Source organism: Protopterus annectens, chromosome 10.part0 (genome assembly GCF_019279795.1).
Source record: "Protopterus annectens isolate FY-2018-M chromosome 10.part0, PAN1.0, whole genome shotgun sequence".
NCBI classification, from domain to species: Eukaryota; Metazoa; Chordata; order Ceratodontiformes; family Protopteridae; genus Protopterus; species Protopterus annectens.
The window spans coordinates 736,565,884-736,587,227 of NC_056744.1; the positions used below are offsets into that span (position 1 = coordinate 736,565,884).

The 21,344-nt window shown below is 37.2% G+C and overlaps 1 protein-coding gene across 1 annotated transcript in view; it reads left to right on the forward strand.

Annotated features, from left to right (window-relative positions):
• UBE2U (ubiquitin conjugating enzyme E2 U) overlaps window positions 1-20,994 on the forward strand; it is a 658,880-nt gene extending 637,886 nt beyond the window's left edge. The window contains exons 9-10 of the mRNA XM_044085559.1: window positions 1,426-1,544; window positions 20,569-20,994. Coding sequence (XP_043941494.1) covers window positions 1,426-1,544; window positions 20,569-20,711 — 262 coding nt within the window. The 3' untranslated portion in view covers window positions 20,712-20,994. The remainder of the gene's footprint in view (window positions 1-1,425; window positions 1,545-20,568) is intronic.
• The last annotated feature ends 350 nt before the right edge of the window (window positions 20,995-21,344 follow it).

A 21,344-nucleotide genomic window follows, 5' to 3' on the forward strand; every position in this document is an offset into this window, starting at 1 on the left:
AGTAAAGTATGATCAACTAACTGAATAGCCCAGTGATAGCCATTATCCATGTTGCAGAAATAAAGTATTTGTCTATATAAAATGCTGTAATGTTGTTAAAATGAAAATATAAAAAAAATGTTTGTTGCTGTTTAACAGTTGAAAGTGTTTCATATAAGCTAATAAATGCATCTGGACCATTTTTTGAGAAATGGTGGCAATAGGAGAGAGATAAGCTGTAGAGTAGAAGTACTCTGGTGGTGGTGGGTAGTTTACAATAGGTGTAGGAATTATAACAGCATATTTTCATGCAGGAGGTGTGATTCCTTTTGAAAGGAGAGGTTGAAAATGTAAGTGAGTGGCCGAGAGAGATGAAAAGCCTCTTTAGGAATTTAGGATGAAGGGTGGAATTGTTGGGATAGCCGGAACTTGATAGAGAAGAGAAAGGAATATGGACTAGATCCCTCTATCTTCCTTCTGATCACAGTGCCCTGCCTCCACCTGTCACCCTATGGACCATTTCATTCTTCACTGATAAAGTCTTGCTTTCCATTTCCCCTGGGGTGAGAGATGAATGAGCTATCATCCACTTGCTGGCATTGTAATTCTAACTTTAAGCCCTACTGTCCCTTGTGCATATCTGTAATATCCAAGGCATTTATACGCAGTAGACCTTTGCAAAGTACATCCACATCTGTGTGCATGACATATTCAATAGGCTGTATGCCCTCTTGAGACAGCATCACCCCTTATGATCCCTAATCTTCACAAGGGATTCCACCATGGAGAGGATGCCTGGACACACATTCCACCTACCAGACCCCATCCCAACACCTGGAAAAAGATTGGAACAGACAAAGCCTGAACACTACTCTCCTTTCCTTCACCAACTCCAGCAGGTGCCCAGGCCACTAAATGATCTTTGCTCACCTTGGTCATAGAAAAAATGGTATCTTCCTACACCAATGGTGCTGCCTCTGAAGATAATAAACTGTGTTAATAGTAATTGTCCTGAATATGTAGGAGACCACCATAGTGGTTAGAATAATGGTCTATAGTGAAAGAGGTGAGTCAAAAGCCAACAGACAAAAGGGAGATGAGATTTAGTGATGGGGAAGTGGTACTTGGGTTACAATGAGAGAGTGAGTTTATCATAATGCTGAAGTGGTCAAGCACAGAATTAGCAGCTAAAAGAGACGTTAGGCTGCTTAAAGATGATGATCTAAATTTGTGGGTGAAAGATTTTTAATTTCCTTTCAAGACTATTTTTTGTTTTTTTGCTGACTATATTTTGTTTGTCCATGCATTAAGTGCATCTGTCCTTTTTATACTACTATGTACCTACATGCTTATGTACAGATAAGCAGCATACCAAAGTAAAACAAGTTTGTAGGTATATGATGTGTATCTATGTAGTATTAAATGTGTTCGCATTTCTTTGAACAGGTTTAGCTGCATGATGTATGGAGCATTTGGACAACCTAAAAAGGCACAGATGAAAATAGATGAAAAGCTGATAAGACTTAATCAAATGAAAAGCATCTATCTACAAAGGAGAACACCGGGTAAAAAAATGTATTAATTAGCGGCTGAATTATAAATAGTTAAGCAAAAGTAACCAAGCTCTGAATTTATAACTGTAGTTAGAAGGCTGCTGTTAACCTTATTTGTTTCTTGAATACGGCAGCATGCCAGCTGCCAGTATCTATCCAATCAGTAATGCTTATAGCATCAGAAAATAGATACAAGTTTTTCCATATGATACTATAAATTATTTGATTTCTGTATGAAGATCTTGCTCTTTGGAAAACAGTGCATTTTGATTATTGTACTGCAGATTTATTCAAAGTGGAAATCTATCTTGCTATGTATAGTCATATGGTGCATTAGTTTTTGTTTTACTTAATATGATTCTCAGCTAGGGTTCCTTCTATGCAGTGTCTGCATGTCCTCCATGTATCAGCACATATCAACAGATATCAGACAGTAATCTCTCCTTTGATAATCACATCGCCACAGTGGTCAGGAAATCCTTCTCCGTGGCACACCTCATCACAAAAGGTTTCTCATTCAGAAAAAAAGAGGTCATTGTTCCCCTCTACTCATCATTCATTAGACCCATTATAGAGTACAATGCCCTTTTTAGTATGTACCTCACAAGACCTCTACAACAACTGGAAAGGCAGCAAAAATACCTCACAAAGAGGATTACTGGCCTCAAACAGATGCTTTATGCAGACCGTCTCAAAAAACTCCAGCTTTACTCCATCGCATATCACCTACCCAGAGGCGATCTCTGCCTAACATACAAAGCTATGTCAAACCCAGAGCTGTTGGACATGCTCACTTAAAGAAATCCCAATCCCTCTGAGCTACACGCTCTAAGGACCTAAACCTTATCACCACAATAAACAGAACATGCTGGAGGAATAGATTCCTGTCCCAGAGACTTCCCATACTCGGGAACAGACTACCTATCTATGTCAAACAGAGCTCCTATTTAGCACTCTTCAAGAAAAATCTTGATGATTGGATGGGTAATAGGAAATTCACCCCGGGGATCACTTCTGTGGTTCTGCTTGACAGGGGCACAGGAAAATAATTTTCTTGGGTGGCGAAAGCCAGGGTACCTTTTTGGCTAGGCTTGTATAGGCCCTAGGGCCAATAGCCTCGTACCTACTTATGAACCTATGGGTTTTCTCCAGGTGCTCCATTCTTCTGTCATCTCCAAAAGACATGCAGTAGATGAAATGGCTTTGTGCAATTTGCCCATAGGTGTGCGTACCATGTGTGACAATGAAAGTGTGCATTCTGTGATACACTTGTGCCTTGTTGAGACTACATTTCCATGCCTGTTACCTTAGAATGCCAGAATAAGCTCTGGCATTCCTGTGACCCTGTACAGAATAAAGTGGGTTATCCGAAACTGGACAGATGGGATATTTTACTGAAAAGTGTAAAATAACATCAGTAACATATACAAATACAGTAAACAGCATAAATAAGTTGTATTTACAGATATGAGGTATTGAATTGCATCTCAGTAATAAACCACATATTGCGAGAATGGACTTTACTGTTTAATAGTATAAAAAGAGCATGCAAAGAAAAGAACGTGCCCTGTCTAATGATCACTAGCTGCAATGAAAAAGAAACATAAAATCTCCAATAAAGAAAAGAATCAACATCCTAAGAAAACAAACTAACAAACAAAATAAATAAAATAAAGAACAGAGACAAAATAACCGCAGGGAGCAAGAGAATGCAAAAACTGTGTTTACACGTGACATGTCACTCTTGTTTCTGAAAGCTGATAAACAACAAGAGCCTTTAAGGATCCCTTTTATCTACTGGTATCTAACTCACCCCTTTCACTGCAGACCATTATGTTGTCCTCTGTGGTGGTCTCCTGCAACACATATTCAGGACCATTACTAGTATCAAAGTATATTATCTTCATAGGCAGTACCACTGGTATAAGTGTGCATCACCACCCCCATCTCTTCATGAAATGCATACTTGACATGTTCTACAGAAAGCAGTAATCTAGTTAGAAATTTGTACTGTTGTAAGACGAAAAGAAACTACAAAATTATCGTAACAGCAAGAGAAAGGGAAGCATGGACACATACTTATTCTGCTTCTTTCTCCTTGAGGTAATGAGCCATCAGTACAAAACTGGTTGTTATAGTCCAAGCATACAAAGGTTAGAAGACCTGAAAGAGCACTTACTATAATTGGCTCCCCATAAATTAAAATGTCACAGTACTGTATGCATCGACCACTGAGCTCATCTGGCCATAATACTTACAGAAGTGTGGCTTTCTAGGCTATCACTAATGAAGTAGAAGACTGTCACCAACACTTGCTAGACATACAGAGATGCTCAACAGTGGTTCATTTGTTTTGTTTGCTTTTGGTACTTTCTTTGCCTCACAGCAAGAGGTTTTCCTGTTCGATTCTTGGCTGGAGTGCCTTATGTGTGGAGTCTGCTTGTCCTCCCCACGGTCGAGTGGCCTCCGAAAGACATGCGTGAATGGGCGTGCCTTCGCTGAAGGTTGGGCATTGGGCTGGCAACTCGCAACCATAAAAATCGGCTGCCAATCATTAGTGGACTGGAGTTCCTCTGTGGCAACCCCTAACCGGGAAAAGCCGAAAAGACAAACAACTTTCTTTTTAGTAGTCTATTAAAAACACATAATGCTGCATTCCATGGTATACTAAGTCATCTACCATCTCCAAGTTAACAGAATCTAAAAACACAGTAATTTTATGCAGTAAATTCCCAGAAAGAATATTATTTACGAGTATGCTGATTTTGTTGGAAATAAACTCTGAACTTTATCTCATCACTATAAAGAAACTGCACTTGAATTAATAAGACTGTCTCCAGTGTTTGCTGTATACATATTCTGAAACTTCCAGACAAAAGGGACTTAAAATGGAGCAAACATAATCTTTCCACACGTACTTTGTGACTGAAATATCACTTAAGGTCAGGGTAGAGAAAAGTAAAAAAAGCAATAAAAGTTCCGTTGTAGCTTAATATGTATTAAAGCCCAGGTGTTGAGGATAAACCTTTGACAATAAAGCAGTCTCATACCTATGTAGTGTAGTGTGCCTTATTATATTATTTGCAGGCAGATTGGCTATCATACATGCTACATTATTAGCTGTACTACACAGAATCCCTAAAATAACAAAATAACATAAGCAAAAATCAAACCACAACCCCAGCCAGAAGGCACATTGTTCCAAAAACATGGTAGACTGCAGCAACTGCCCTAAAAAATATGCTGCACCCCCCCCCCCCCAGTATGCCTAACAGCTGTCACAACCATGTCTGAGAATTAAAGCCAACAAAATACACAAGTGAGTTAGAGCAAGATGTTGCCTAGGAATGTGACTGTGAGCAACAAAGGAGCTTTGAAATTCTCAAGAAACTAGTTGCAAAGACACAAACATTAAGTCTTTAACACCTATATGGTGTGGAATGTCACTCCTTTAACAGCCTACACTCATCTTGCATTCTAGAGCATATTCTGAAAAATAAACTTAAAAAATATAAGCTAAGCAAATGTTAATTATTTTGTGAACAATAAAAGCTATTAAAACTGTTAGTAATGTTATCAGTTAAGAAGTATTTTTACAGTGAAAGTAGTCCATGCATTCATAGTCTTTTCCATAAATGCTAAATTATAATGCACAGATATCTCAAATTATAAAAACTTTCACAGACATATTTTCATATCTTGAAACCATACAACCTATACATCTGTTGTTATAACATTTTTGTTAACCAGATATAAGCTTTTCCTTGACAGCAAAAAATTAATCTATAAATATGTCTATGGAGATATTTGCAGTAATATGAAACTATATGTTTAATTGCATAATTAGCAATATAAATTATTTATTTATTTATTTCCAGTTTGATTACCGGGGAAGTCCACTGGGCCCAGAGAGCTCGTTTTCAGTGGAGGCCCACGGAGAAAAGCTCCAAGAAACAGATTACAGTAAAGATAGCAGCCCAATAAAAAAATAAAGGTACAAATACATATCAAATAATACAAAGTGTGAGCAATATTGCCCATAGTGGAAAAATATCGTGCAGATACATATTAACAAATTCACACAGTTAGTCAAAAGCTATTTACAGTATTTACAGAGTGTGAGAGATCGTATGGAAATCAGCTATAGAACATTATAGCCAGCTATAAGGTGCTTAGGAACTCAGGAGGGTACCCTCCCAGGGGCTTAACATCTCTCAAGATATGCAACTAACAATGCAAATATCAAAGACAGTTTTCTTCAACACCATCTAAGGTTTCGTCTAATGCCATGCAACAGTTTGTAACTCACTTGTTTTTTGAAGTATTAAGTACATGTGGAAATATTGCTTATTTTCATAATTACTAACAAACAACTAGCAATATTTCCGGTATATTGTGACATAAACCTCCATTTTCAGTGAATTGTCCTGTCTCCCACTTTGGTGTTTCCATACCATGCAGTTCAATAAAGTGTAGACAAACAAAAATTACTTTCTCCACTGCAGGACATCCTAGACTAACAATCTTAGCATAATTTTATTAATAACCCCTTGTCCTTTCTAATACTGCCTATTATTATCAGGTGAGCCACTTAGTTAAAGAAGCCAGATCCCCCCCCCCCCCAAAAAAAGTTCTGGACACCATAAGGAGTTATGGCTGTGAACTGAAAGTATACAAACAGGGTGTTTTAGGCTTGAGTGAGTTAAAATACTATGATGTGTTACATTAGATGCCATTTAAAATGGAATGGAAACTGTTTCAAGCAAGAGAATACATGAGCTAACAGTGTCAAAAACATTTTCACACGTGAAAGAAATATGCTGAAATAGAAAAGCCACTTTTAGTAACAGTGTATGAATATGAATATTACGTGAATACACTTATGGTAAAGAAGTTCAGGTGGAAATAGATCATAAATCTTTGCAAAGCATATTCAGCAGGGATTTGTGCAAATTACCTCCAAGAGTGCAGAAGATGATATATAGTAGATGAGGCTGGAGAGGAACAGTATCAGTTGATCACTAGGTAGTACTCTATCACTTTATACCTCAAAGATCAGAAGACTCTGGGTTAGTCTTTTTTCTAGTACTGATACTATAGTGAAATATAAAGAGGAATAATGCTTTACTGAGTATGACAACCTTTGGATGACACGTTAAACTAAGTCTCATATGACTTGAGCTGGTGGCAGCTCAAATTAATCTAGAAAATCCCATGCAACTTATCAAGCAAGTCTTAGAATCCACAAAAATAAAAGTAATCTAAGTTATTTTAACCACAAACGAAGGCCAAATGAGTAAAATAATTCCCGTTTATTCAAAAAGAGCCATAAAATTCTCTAGTGCTTCATCTGTACCAGCCTTTGCAGAGTATACCTCTTTCTACAATTCCCCCTACTTATATACACATTTACTCTTTCCCCATTTAATCAATAAAACAATTATGCAATTAAATACACTTTTTATTTTATTTATTTTACATTTGTTGACCGGGCTAGTCTAACTGGATATATGTCTGTAATTCCAAAATGGTGGTTTACTTAGCTAAATGCCAGTTTTGCCCATGTTTCTATGCAGGCAAAACTATTCATAGATTAAGAGACAGAATCTATGAATATACCTACAATATAAATAGACTAAAGCAAGAAAATGCATTAGCTAAGCATGTGTTAGAATATCCCACACATATATTTAAGTTTTGGATTTTGGATCAACTAATGCCTAATATAAGAGTGGGTCCAATAGAAATAGAATTAGAAAGACAAGAATTGTTATGGCAGATCAGTTTATACGCATATAACTGGCCGGGTCTTAATGATATGTGTTCCATTATGGCTATATTAAAACTCAAGAGCCTTCGAAGATAGGCTTATATAAGGGGATATACATATATGTATGTATTTTCACAACATGAACACACACTTTATGTGCAATATATAATATGGAACTAAGTTGCTGTTAAAAGGATAAAGGGTCTCAAAAATATGTCCTATGCTGCCCGACTGAAGGAACTTCAGCTCTATTCAGTCGCTTACCGTCTGCTCAGAGGTGACCTGTGCCTGACATACAAGGCCATGTCCAACCCAGAATTGATGAACATGCTTCACCTCAAAAAATCTAGATCCCTCAGAACTACAAGGGCGGGAGACTTAAACCTTGACATGGTTATTAATAGGATGTGCTGGAGGGACAGATTCATCACCCAGAGACTCCCTATGCTATGGAACAAAATCCCGGTACATGTGAGGCAGAGCACCTCGCTGGCTTTGTTCAAGAGAAATCTTGACCAATGGATGGGAGATCGCAGATATACCCCAGGGATTATCTCAGTGTCACTGCTTGACAGAGGCACAGCAAAATAATGGGCATAGTATCCTCCAAACTAAAGGGGTGGCGAAAGCCACAAAACTCTGGGCTAGGCTTATAAATGTCCTTGGGCAGATAGCCTAGTATGAACCTATGAACATATGTCACAAGATGGGTCGCAAACTGGCTCAAAGACAGAACCCACAGAGTGAGAGTTGCTGGAGCCATGTCCGACTCGAAACCGGTCACAAGTGGCGTCCCACAGTGTTCTGTCCTGGGACCACTCTTGTTTGGTATATACTTTTCCGAGGTACAGGCAAACATGGGAGGACTATGGCTCACCAAGTTCGCAAACGACTGCAAACTGGGTGCCATAATCAACTCTCCAGCTGACACAAACATCCTTCAAAAAGGTCTCACAGAGACAGATAACTGGTGCCAGTGCCATGGTTTAAAGCTAAATGCCAAAAAATGTATAGTCATACCCTTTGGCAAAAACAATGTGCCCACAAATTACCACATAGGCGGAAACCCATTAAGTACAGAGAAAGTTATTAGGGACCTGGGGACCCAAGTTGATAGCAATCTCTCCTTTGAAAACCACATTGCCAAAGTGGTTAGAAAGACCTTCTACATAGCCCACCTCATCACGAAGGGTTTCACATCTAGATCAAGAGAGGTAATCGTGCCCCTTTATTCATCCCTCATCAGGCCCATCATAGAATGCAATGCCCCTTTTGGGATGTACCTTACCCTTCACCTGCAGCAATTAGAAAGACCCCAAAAGTATCTCACCAAGAGGATCAAGGGTCTCAAACAGATGCCATATGCTGCTCGGTTAAAAAAACTCCAGCTCTACTCAGCTGCATACTGCCTACTTCGTGGCGATCTATGCCTGACATACAAAGCTATGTCAAATCCAGAATTAATGGACATGCTCCACCTCAGTAAATCTAAATCCCTTAGAGCCACATGCTCGAGGGACTTGAACCTCAGCACAGAAATAAATAGAACTTGCTGGAGGGACAGGTTCATAACCCAGAGGCTCCCTTCGCTCTGGAATAGAATTCCAGTTCATGTGAGGCAGAGCACCTCACTGAATCTCTTCAAGAAGAATCTCGATAGGTGGATGGGGGATCGTAGGTTTGTCCCAGGGATTACTCCCATGTCACTATTAGACAGAGGCACAGTAAACTAAACCTTAAAAAGGGCACAGTATACTCAAATCAAGGGGTGGCGTAAGCCATACAGAATCGGGCTAGGCTTATAATTGCCCCAGGGCAGATAGCCTAGTATGAACCTATGAACCTATATAGTAATTATAAATATTTTAAAATGTGCTTGTTTTAGTTGCTGCTGCTTGTTTAATAATGTTTTTACCAGCATTTATTTATTTAGACTAGAATAGTTCTAGTAAATCCAAATGAAACTATTGTTTATATTGTATTTTAAATAACAAAAGAGAGTTTTTAAATCGAACCCGATATATAGGAGATGCTGCTTTAATGCTTAATACTGATGTATCAGCTGACTAAGTGCTCCTAATATTTAAACTGCATTATTTGATCTGGCTTTTATCTGATGAAGTTCGTACACCTATTGGACGAAAAGCGCTTTATTTTACTGGATTTGCAATAAATGGATAATTCCCACGGTTTGGCATATTTTGTGACTTTTTAAAGTTTTGAGTGGCTTGTCTGTCTTTATATTGTAGATTCTGCTGGTATCCCAAAGCTTACCATACAAAACAGAATGCCACCTGTTTTTCCAGATTATCCACAAAATATAAAGAAGCATTTGTGTTGCACTTCTTATAACTGCCATCATAACTTTATGAAATCAGATTTTCTGTTTTATTCAAAAATGTCATTTCAAATTTCTGTAGAAAAATATTTAACCTATCCCATAAATTCTCTACACATGAACAATCCCTGTAAGTATCAAGTATGTCTTCTAGCTTCCCAGAGAAAGAATTCATTTTTCTTTTGGCCCTTTTCTGTAAATCTTTTTTATGGACCAGTCTTCACATAAAAGCTTCCAAACATAACATTCCTTAAGATACTTCATACAAGATATTAAACTGCCTTGCTCATTTACTTGTAAAGCATCCCAGCATTTTAAAAGTAACAGTAGCTAGCAGTCCTAGTATACCACTTCTTTTTATAGCATTTCCTTCAGCAGAAATTTTCTTTCCCTGGCCTTTATCCACAAATTCTTGCATTCTACATCTTTTTTCTTCTCTACCATAATTCAGATATCTTTTTTTTCCTATGCCTGGGCCAAATAAATATATCAGCTGTTTAATAAATCCTTTAATACGGACACATACATTTTTCAAAATGTTAAAAACTAAAAAGCATTAATAATAAGTAAAAATGCTAATGATTGTCTTATATACACTTCTTCTTGTCAAATGAGCTGATAACAACATCCCATCTTTAATGAGGTTCAATCCAATTCCACCTAACTGCCTCAAAAATATTATTTTTCTTTTGTTTTCTTTTTCCATTAGTTGATGTAAGTTCTTTCATGAAGTAGTGTGAAAACTACTGTATTTGATACTACTTGATGTTTTGCTGTAAATGTCTATTATAGCTGGAAAAATATGCCCATTATTCTCGTGTCTTATATTTCAGGAATAACATAAACATTAATCAATACAACTTAATAAATAAGGTGTGATTAAGCATTCTTTTCAGAATAAATTATTCTAAACAGTCCAAAATTTAACAGTAGCTGTTATTTTCTGTAATATAAGTAACTAAGGCTTCGCTTCTTTTACAGTACATGACAAAGCTCATACCAGATAACCTCAAATTCTGTTTCTGAAAACAATATTCCATTTTCAACCATATTATCACCCACTTATTATTATCACCTACTCAATTGTTAAACAAAAATAAAACAATATTCACAAATATATGATATCACTTATAGAATGAGAATGTAACGTATTTTATGAGCACACTAATATAGTGGAGGAAGTACATATCCTTTCTATATTTCATGGCCACAACTAATACAGAAATTTGCACTTTCCTAGTATAGCATTCATTCACATTCCATACAGACAATGACTGAGATAGCATCCTTGTTTAATTTCTCTTTACATGTGTACCATCTTCCCCCATAAAAGACACTAACCAAAGATTAAAAAGCTCTTTCTGAATCCAACTTGTGAATGTTTTGCCATTCTTATATATGCTTAATTTGGAATATTTGCTACTATACACCAACTGGTCGTATATTTTGAAAGCATCCAAGTTCCACAGAATCCTTCTGTATTTGCCAGCTCCATTGGCACAGAGAAATGAAGCCCCGACTGTGACTGAGACTAAGACATCTGCTGGGGCTAGTGTGGATGGGATGATGAGGCTCAGCTTTCTCAAAGAGGAGAGTTGAGGGTGGACCATTCACTGAAAACCAGGACTCAGAACTGTTGCAAGGTTCAATGTGTGGGATGGCCTGGGAGGTATAGCCATCCTAATGCTAGGGTCAGATGCACTACCACAGGGCATGCCTCTTAGCCCTCCCAGCTTACATAAGTAACAGTAGTATGCAGACCCTGGGGCCTAACCCTTTAAAGTAAGCCTGCCTTTTCTAGCAGCAGTGCTAACTAACTGGCTTGCCTACCTCCAATGGGAGACCTATTGTCACTAGTGAAGTGGGGCACTAGGATGTTGGTCAGGAAGAGTTAAATGCCCAGGTTAAGCCACATAAAGTGCTTGTGGATGGAGGTGAATCAGAGATCAGGCGAGTTAACTGTATATGAATATGTATCCAGCTCCATACAGGAAATTGAAAAAAAAAATTCTTAAATTTTTTCTGACCTGTTTTTATCAGATAGTTTAGTAATCCTTGATATGTCATTGATGTCATCATCAGCAATGGGGTATGTCAGTTTGTCTTGAATGCACTGACTTAAAATAGTCTTTCGTCTGTCTTATAAAATCTTTGTTAGTAATTTATAGTTGAACACTGGTCTCTCGTTAACCAGCTTATGTGTTTTTTTTTTCCTCATAACAACTTTACTACACCATTTTACCAGGTTTTTGACCAGCTTATGTGTTTTTTTTCCCTCATAACAACATCACTACACAATTATACCAGGTTTTTGACCAGCTTATATATTTTTTTCCTCATAACAACTTCACTACACCATTATACCAGGTTTTTGCTATCCATCTCTTCATTATTCATTTAAAAGTGTTCCCACATTTTGTACCCATAGCAGTATCCTAGCTTACATGCTACACTATTAATTCTTGGTATGCTGTATACATTCTTTTTCATCAACAAACACTTTAATTCCTCTGTAGTTACTCCTTTCTCTGTCTTAAGCTTTGGTTTACTAAATTGACATATGATGACAAACTGGGTGCTATTGTCAAATGTTCTTCTGATACCCACTCATTAAAACAAGAATTAACAATTATAAACATGTTGCGAACAGAAAAAGAGTAAAATTAAATGTAAAAAATATGTAGTATTTTCACATCTGGTAAACAGTTCTGTTACTCAGTGTACAGTATAGCCAGTGACCCATTCCAAGATACTAATGCAGTTATTGATCTTGGAACTGGGGTCAATGATTCCCTCTTCTTCAACTATCACATAACAGAAAATCATTATAGTTAGCACATCTGATATGTACAGACATATCATCCAGGTAAAAAAAATATTATCCCTCTGTATACAGCCCTAATTAGACTAATTATTTAGAAGAATGCCTTGGAAAGGTTCCAGAGGTTCCTACATAGAAAACTGTTACTCTAAAGTCCCAGAGCTACTGGGAAAGGCTTGAAGTGCCATACCTTTACTCAGTTTCCTATAAACTGTTGGGGTGTGAGGTATGCCTTGTGTTCTATACCATTAGGAACCCTAATCTCTTCTATCTGTGAAAGCCAAATAGCTCTGCTAATGCCAGAGTTAGGGACATAACTCTCCACAAGCACATAAGTAAGCCATAACGGAAAAAAAAAACTTAGTACCAACAACTGCTTCACCTCTGAAATAGACTTCTCCTGAAAATTAAACAAAGTGACATCCATGTATCCTTCATACATGTTTAGATGAGACTGACTTGCTTTGTAAGAAAGTTGGCATAACATGAAGGTGGCTATTGGCAAGATGTGCATGGTTGTGTGACTCATTTACATTTCATTTCTTAAGATCTTATGTCTTGCTTACCACAAAACAGTGATTCAGCCATGTGATCTTCAATCACTTTATAGGATTTGCAAAGCTGTAAAATAAAAATAAAAAAAGAATGTTTTAACATTTGTTTTCTAAAAAAAAATCAGCAGTGTTCATTACTGTTGTACAGTCTTCCAACCTATTAAAATCCATCTGGTGTTTTCTGTGTTTAATTTAATAGTAAAAAAAAGTCGTACCTCTCCTTTTCTCATGTGCCACTGCATCATTTTATCTTTGTTATTTGATATTATTTGATGAAGAATACATTTATGCTATTTCTGAGAAGCAGACACTATTTCTTTATTTGGTTGTTTGGTCAGCTCTATAAACCTTTCTTTCTTTTTCTCTAACCTTTGAAATATACTAATATATTCACTTGCTGTCTTCTCATATAGAAAGCTTCATCATGTCATAACTTCAAATGCTTCATGCAAACTTCATTTGTATAAGGTTTTAATTTTCTAAAATTCAGAATTGTCAGTATTCATTTTATACAACTTCCTCCAATATCTTGTATAACCATACCATCTTCTGTCAACAAATATATATTTATGATCAAAAATTCATGTGTGCTCTATTTCTGTGTTTCTTGGGGTCTATATCACTTCATCAGTCAATTCAACAAACAGCATTTCATTGGAAATGCTGTTCATTGAATTCCTCTCATGTGGAGACCTGTGCCCCCACACTATCCGCTAATTATATATACCAACTCCGAGATTGCACTGCAGTGGGGAAAGGATAAATTTCTCGATCCTCACTGTACCTTGATCTCAGAATGAACACTTTGACAAACAAAAAAGTTCAATGCAATTGTACTGAAAATGCTGTTCAGTTTTCACTGAACTGATAGTGACCCGTTTCTTCAATATATTTTAATCCAACTATGAAAGCAGTGTGTCTGTGTAATTATATATATATATATATATATATAGATATATATATATATATATATATATATATATATATATATATTTTTTTTTTTTCCTAATGGAAATCTCCTTCTCCTTTGTGCTCTATATTCCTGTTTTTCTTCAACATATTTCTATACTACCTGTTTTTCTTTTTCTATAAATGTAATAAGGCCTGCAGTGTGGGACTATATCACCAGATCAAATGTTTAGGTTATCGAACACCTAAACATCGAACTGGTAAGACCAAAAGCAGAAAACAGCGAACCACCGATTTAATGCAGGGAAAGATTTCCCTTGGCTGTTGGCCAGATTTTGCCATTTTGTCTACTGTAGAATGATTTCAAGTTAGTATATTTAGTTGGGGGGGGGGGGTGTGGGGATGAAGCCCCCCAGTTTGTGTTTAAATTTTTTTTTTTTTTTGCCAATGGAAGTTTTGCCTTGTGCCGTTTGCGGTTTTCAGTTTTGGTCTTACCAGTTCGATGTTTAGGTGTTTGATAACCTAAACATTCGATGTGGTGATATAGACCCCTACAATGCAAATCATGGCACATGTTACTTTCCATTTTGAATGTCTATTTCTTTATTTTTTTTTTCTGTTTTCCTATTTCTTTACCCATGAAAATGACAATTAAAAATGTTTTCCTCAAATCAGGTTGTATTTCCAATGCCTCAAAGCATAGCCGTTCTGGCACATAATTAATTTGCATTTATTGCTAAAACTGCACTCATCAGTTATAATTATCTTGCTAATGTAAATCCAACTGCATTAAGCATTTTTCTTTGTAAACTCATTCTTCTCTTGAGACAAATTTTTTCACATGCATTTCACCAACACATAACAAGTTTGTTATAATGTTTTGCACCACTGCAGATGCTCAGCAGCACCTCCATGTAAGTAATATTCAAACTACATGCTTTAGAGCACAAGTACATGACCCACCCGTTCCTAGTCTCTGTCTCTCAGAAGATGCCTTTTCTTCTCACTGTGACCAGCCTAATGACACTGCAAGCTTAGTCAATAAGCAAGGCTATATGTACAGTCATAATAACATGACTGTACTAGAATAACTCCTTTGTTTAATTTCTCCAAGTCTTTCTGGTTTCTAATACCATGACAGAAATGGACATCATTCCTAAGTCAAAGTATAATTAAAGTTCATGAAATTAGTGTTTCAATCTTCGATGTTAGCCAGAATTACAATTGTAAATTATTTTTTATAAGGGCCATTGTTCCTACTGCTTTTGGAACTGTCTGGGTGTCCTTCTTCACATTGCCCTTATTTCTGTCTGCAAATCCTGGTATTTTATGACTTTGTGTCTCTTTGTACATGAGACAATGTAGTCAGTGGGTGTAGCAGTTTCAGTGATCAATGCTACTTTTGTCTTCCTTTCATGAGCTACTATACCTGGTTTTCTTATCTCTATTTTTTAACTGTTGGTAAGTGTTGATCCCATGTGATATAAATTTTATTATTTTCTATAATGCTTTGTGGCTCATATTTCCAATATTTTCCATCTACTTCAGTATTATGTTTGCATAATCCCAGTGCAACAGTCGTGCCACATTATTATGCCTTTCAGTATACAATCCTTCTGCCATTAGTATATCGCAACAAGATGTAGAACTGTTTCCAATTCTGTTTTACAAAACCTATATTTGTCTGTTTCTCATACATGTTCAATGGACTTTGTAAACCAACGTTTATGTAGTCCGCTATCTTGGCCAGCCAATATTAACCTTTTGGTTTAAATTCACCTCTCCTTAGCCATCTCTGCATTCAGTCCTGATCAACATGAGGTTGTTCCAAGAGTTTACTATGCTTGCAACTACTATATTTATATATTTTCCTAATTTCTTGCCTCATCCTTCACCTTATATTCTTTCTTTTGTTTTTTGTCACATTTAGTTGCTGCCTTATTTTTATCTATTTCTGGTGTGATTTCCATTCCCACTTGACACCAATATGCTTCTGCTAAAGTAACCAGGGAGGTCATTTTAGACTTACTCTCCTCATGTTATAAAAGTTTCACTACATTTGCATCTTGTGAGGTCAGCAGATATGCATGCTGTTCTCCGATTGCAGATATATACATGTAATCATAGGTTCATAAGAGGTTACTAGGCTAACAGGCCTAGAGCCCTTACAAGCCTACCTATATTTATCGTGGTGATAACTGTTAAAAGTGTTTATGTAGGTTTGGTATTAAAATTCCATTTGTCTTACTTGTCCATGGACTGCTTTTTTCCCCATCCTGGGTATTTTTCCTGATATTGGTTATAACTAACCATATTTATCCCAAGTTGCTCCAATTGTCAGTGGTTAGGTGAGTGAAGTTCACAGAGGTAAGGGTCTGTGGTAGTTAAAGTGAATTTGCAGTCACCCATCCATTGATCTATGTTACATTTGAAGAGGGTCAGGGAGGGGCTCTGTTAATCTGAATGGGAAGCTTGTTCCAGAGAAGTGGCAGTCTCTGGGAAATGTATCTGTCTCTCAACCATGACCTGTTCATGTCAGAGACTAGGTTAACATCCCTGGAGCGAGTGACCCACCTTCAGTTTGATTTATGAATGTGTAGCATTTCCATCAGGACCGGGTCAGTGACTGCCCTGTAAGCCAGGCACAGGTCGCCCCGTAGCAACCTGTGGGAGACATAATACAGTGATACTGCTTTCAGTCTTTCCACGTAAGACTTGTTTTGTGTACCCTGTAATTTCTTGGTGAGAAACCTGTGTAGTCTGTCCAATTTTTGCAAGTGTCTGGTAAAGTACATGCAAAAGGGAACATTGTACTCAGTTATTGGTCTGATTAGGGCAGAGTATAATGGAATGATAACATCCTTCCATTTGGCTGTGGACTGCTTTTTTACCCTTCCTGGGTACTTTTCTTGATATTGGGTTATAACTAGCCATATTTATCCCAAGTTGCCCCAGTTGTCAGTGGTTAGGTTAGTGAAGTTCACAGAGGTAAGGGTCTATGGTAGATAATATCGACTTCCTCTGTCAAGGAGGGACAAGGACACCACCCCAGGAGTGAACTTGCGATCACCCATCCATTGATCTAGGTTGCATTTGAAGAGGGTCAGGGAGGGGCTCTTTTCATTTGAAATGGAAGCTTGTTCCAGAGAAGTGACCGTCTCTGGGAAATCTATCTATCTATCCACCATGACCTGTTCATGTCAGAGACTAGGTTAACATCCCTGGAGTGAGTGACTCTCTTGCAGTTTGATTTATGAATGTGTAGCATTTCCATCAGGGCCGGGTCAGAGACTGCCCTGTAAGCCAGGCACAGGTCACCCCTTAGCAACCTGTAGGAAACAGAATACAGTGACAGGGCTTTCAGTCTTTCCATGTAAGACTTGTTTTGTGTACCCTGTATGTGTCCTGTCAATGAGCCAGTTGGCTACCCATCTGGTAATGTACAGGTTAATCCCCAATTAGGAGGGTTTCTCAATAATACCTGAGTGCGGGATCATGCCAGATGCCTTGGCTAGGTCAAGAAAGGTGGTATCTCAAGAGAGTCATACTGTTTGGCCAGTCTTGAGATGTACTTATCCTTAATGAAGATGGATATACCTCATCCTTTGTTCTTTCATGCTCAGTTTGTGATCCAAACATATGGAAGCCATTGTAGCACTGCGTGGCTGGGGTGCTTTCCATGGCTTTGAACCATGTCTTGGTGACTGCACAGATGTCAGCATCTTCCAAAGTAAGGAGTGCTTCCAGGGGATGCAGTTTCTTGTTTAAACTCCTATCATTAAACAGCAGTACCTTAAGTTTATCTAGAGAAGATTTTGTTATGTTGGGAGGTTGGTTATTTTGACACTCCCTACAAAAGGCACAATAGAGAAAGCTAATGGCTTTGCCAGTATCAAAAAGCCTAGAGGAAACAGGTGCAGACCATCTATGGAAAAGCAGTGTGGCCTGTTGGCTATGTCTTCCCAGGCTGACAGATATTGGACCCCCTTGGATTGACACTAGAAGCTAAGCCAGTTGTTAAAATCAATAATTTTTTGTTTGTATCGTGGCATCATCCTTGGAGAAACTAGAATGCTGATTAAGGCTGGGATTATACCTCCCTGTGACACACAATCTGAAAGCTCAGTCATGTCTCTTCATATAGTCCAGTGAGGTACATCTCAAGTCATTCACCCCCACATGGACTATGTCGGATTCATACCAGTACTTTCCAGGAGGCTCATACCTCCTTTAGGACGGGGAATATATAACATAATCTTGGTATGTACTGATTTTTATTAATCATTTAATAAGCATGAAGCATCATTCTTGTTTCCCTGTCCAACCAATCCAACACCTCGTGGAACCAGTCAGTCACTCCAAAACCATAAGTTAGGACAGGAAGATGAAAATGATTTGTAGCTTGGACTTTGTTTCTAGATGTCTGTGCTGTTTTCAGTATTCATTTTAATCTTCTTAAATATTCCTTACTAAGTTTTATTCACATTTGTTCATGTTTTATTGTTGATTCTTCCATCAATTCCCAAATAGTTATACACTCCCTCTTGCTCAAATTCTTTTATATATCGCATTCCTGTCCCAGGCTGATGTTTTTTCGATAACTCATCCATATGCACAAAAATATTTAGTTTAAGACAGATAATTAAGGTTGTAAACGGCTGATAAGTTTTATCATGTAATTCTAAGTTTCATTCCTTCCAATTCTGTGTGACTCTGAGCAAGTAAAGCACTTAACCAGATCACACTTGTTGGTTGCTCTGGAATGAGGCTGTTGTGCCCAGTGGATTTTTTGGTTAACAGATAACGAAATCTGGATTTTGCACATACTGTGCAATAGATGAATAAGCATGCAAATATATTAAATACACAAAAGGCACAGAATTTTGCCAAGGCATAAACTTAACATATGTACACAGTGCCTCACTGTATTGATTTTGTGTTTATGTATACAGCTGTCATGTGTACACATACATCACTTCCTGGTTCCAGTCTCATTTTTTTCCCTGCTAGCTATAGACCACTGCCAGGAATGAACTATGATAACAGCTGCATATCCTGCTCAACTCATCACTCGGGATGTGGCTAATACATTCCCCAGTAATGGGTAGCTTTAAGTAATCACTTACAGCATGTATTGTTCTGCCTATGGTGGACATTATATGGTTTCCTTACTATATGTCTATATATGTAATCTAATATGAGCACATAAGCTCATCTGCCTGAGTTCTGGAGTTTGTCCTTCTCAAAAGGTATGAAATATTCTGCGTCTGTGCTGCATTATTTGCCCTAAACATGAATTGGTTACCAACTGTTTGATAATTTCCATATGAGAACAGTTTTATTTATTTTATTTATTTGACATTTGGTTACCGGGAAAGTCCAACTGGATGAGTGACCCATTTTCAGCAAAGGGTCAGGGAGAAAAGCTCCATTACAAAGTAGATTAGATGAAAAATCTTTTTCAGTATTGAACAGTATCATGCAAGTATAATACAATAATATATAATAACAAAGAGTAGTGTACAAATGTTAACACGGTTCAGGAAACTGGCTACAGTTGGAAATCAGATGATACATAACTGGTGAGGGGATTGCCGAATGGTTAAGGTGTTTACCTTGCAGACACAAGGTGCACGGTTTGATTGTCACATGGGGTAATTGGCTAGGCTTAAAATGGCTAGCAAGGGCAATTGGCCTAGTATTAATCTATGTACCTATGATGATTTGTAAGAGAGTTTAAAAAAGAAAATATGATTGACCTTGTTTTACATTTGTCTAGTTAAATTGTTTGTCCTTGTTTGTTGCATTTGCATATGTACATATTTACATGAAGGTAGATGTTATAAGGAAACAGAGAGAGTGTGTAAAGTTGATCTGAATAAGATGAGTATGCTACAGGAATCAGTAGTGTGAAGTAGTAAGGGATAGCTATAAGATACAGATTTAGTGGAAGGTGGATTAAGTAAGCACATTTGAGACTAGGTACTAGGGTATGAAATGGTGTGGGGTCAGTGAGAGTTGGTGAAGAGAAGATTGTAGTAGGAATAATGAGTATAGGAAGTTAGTGGAGGGTGTGGGAAAGGGCAAGGTTAAGAGAGTGAAGGTGGGTAACAGGAGATAGGAGGAAATATGAGAAAAGGTGGAGTAGTAGAGTCATAATAAAGTGGTTGGTTTGCATCTTATTAGTTTATTAAACCTGCTATTGTATTGCAAGACATTCTTTAACTATATTTTGCTTTTAAGCTTAGGCTGCTGATGCTTCAATTGGCAGAGTACATCTGCTGTAAAGGATTAGCTGTCATGACCTCTCTATAGCATCCCTACAACTGAAAGTAATACCGATATTTAACATTGGTTGTATTAGAAAACAGTACTTAAAGGAAAAGAGACAAATTAGCAACTAATGCCTTATACTTACAAGATTAAATAAACTTCATGCATATTTCAATATTATGTGATATTAAGAAATAAATAAGCAAAGGTTTTACCTTTTTTACTTCTTTTAATATTTAAATAAATAACTTAAAACTGCATCATATATGCATAAAATACTGTGAGGTTACCTACTAAAAATGCTCTATTTTATGAACTACTTTTTTTAGGTTCTCTTACATCTTATTTTGATTTGGTATTTTTTTCTATAGAACTAGTTACACCACTGCCAACACATCGCCCTGAAATGCATCTGAAAAGCACAAGACCTGAAGGTGAACCTTGGGAGACTGAAGTCGACAATCTTGTAGCCTGGACTCATTCTCTTAATGCTGATGAACTGGAAGAAGACTAGTTTGCTCAGGAATCTTTTCTTATTTATACCTTGTAATTGTTTCATCAAAGTATTTGTTGTAACTGCATGTTGCTACTAAAAATTATTTTAAAGATCTCAGACAATGGATATAGACTTCAATGACATAGAGTACTACATACCAAAGTTGACCTTAAGAACAGTATGGAAAGTTAGAAAAGAAGACATGCCTATGTTTTGATAAAATTGGAGAGGGAGAAAGAAAAAAAGTAGTTGATTAGCTACACTTCATAGGTTCATAGGCTAGTACTAGGCTAACTGCCCTTGCGAGCCATTTTAAGCCTAGCCGGTTATCCCCTGTGAGATTCACACCCTGTACCTTGTGTTTGTAAGGCAAACACCTTAAGCATTAGGCCACCCTCCCAACCCTCATGATAAACGATATTACTTTTTTCTCTTAGGCTGCTAAATCAATTAAAATACAATTATTTTTTTAACATGCCACATAACAGTTGTATAATGTTATCAAAGTTACTGCTATGGTTCAGTAACGCGAGGGTTGTAGTTCTTGTTTTCTTAACTTTTCACTGAAATCATGTAACACATATTTGTCAAGTATAAGTATTTTAATACCTACATTACCAACAATACGTTCCTGTCTGTTTTGTCAAAAAC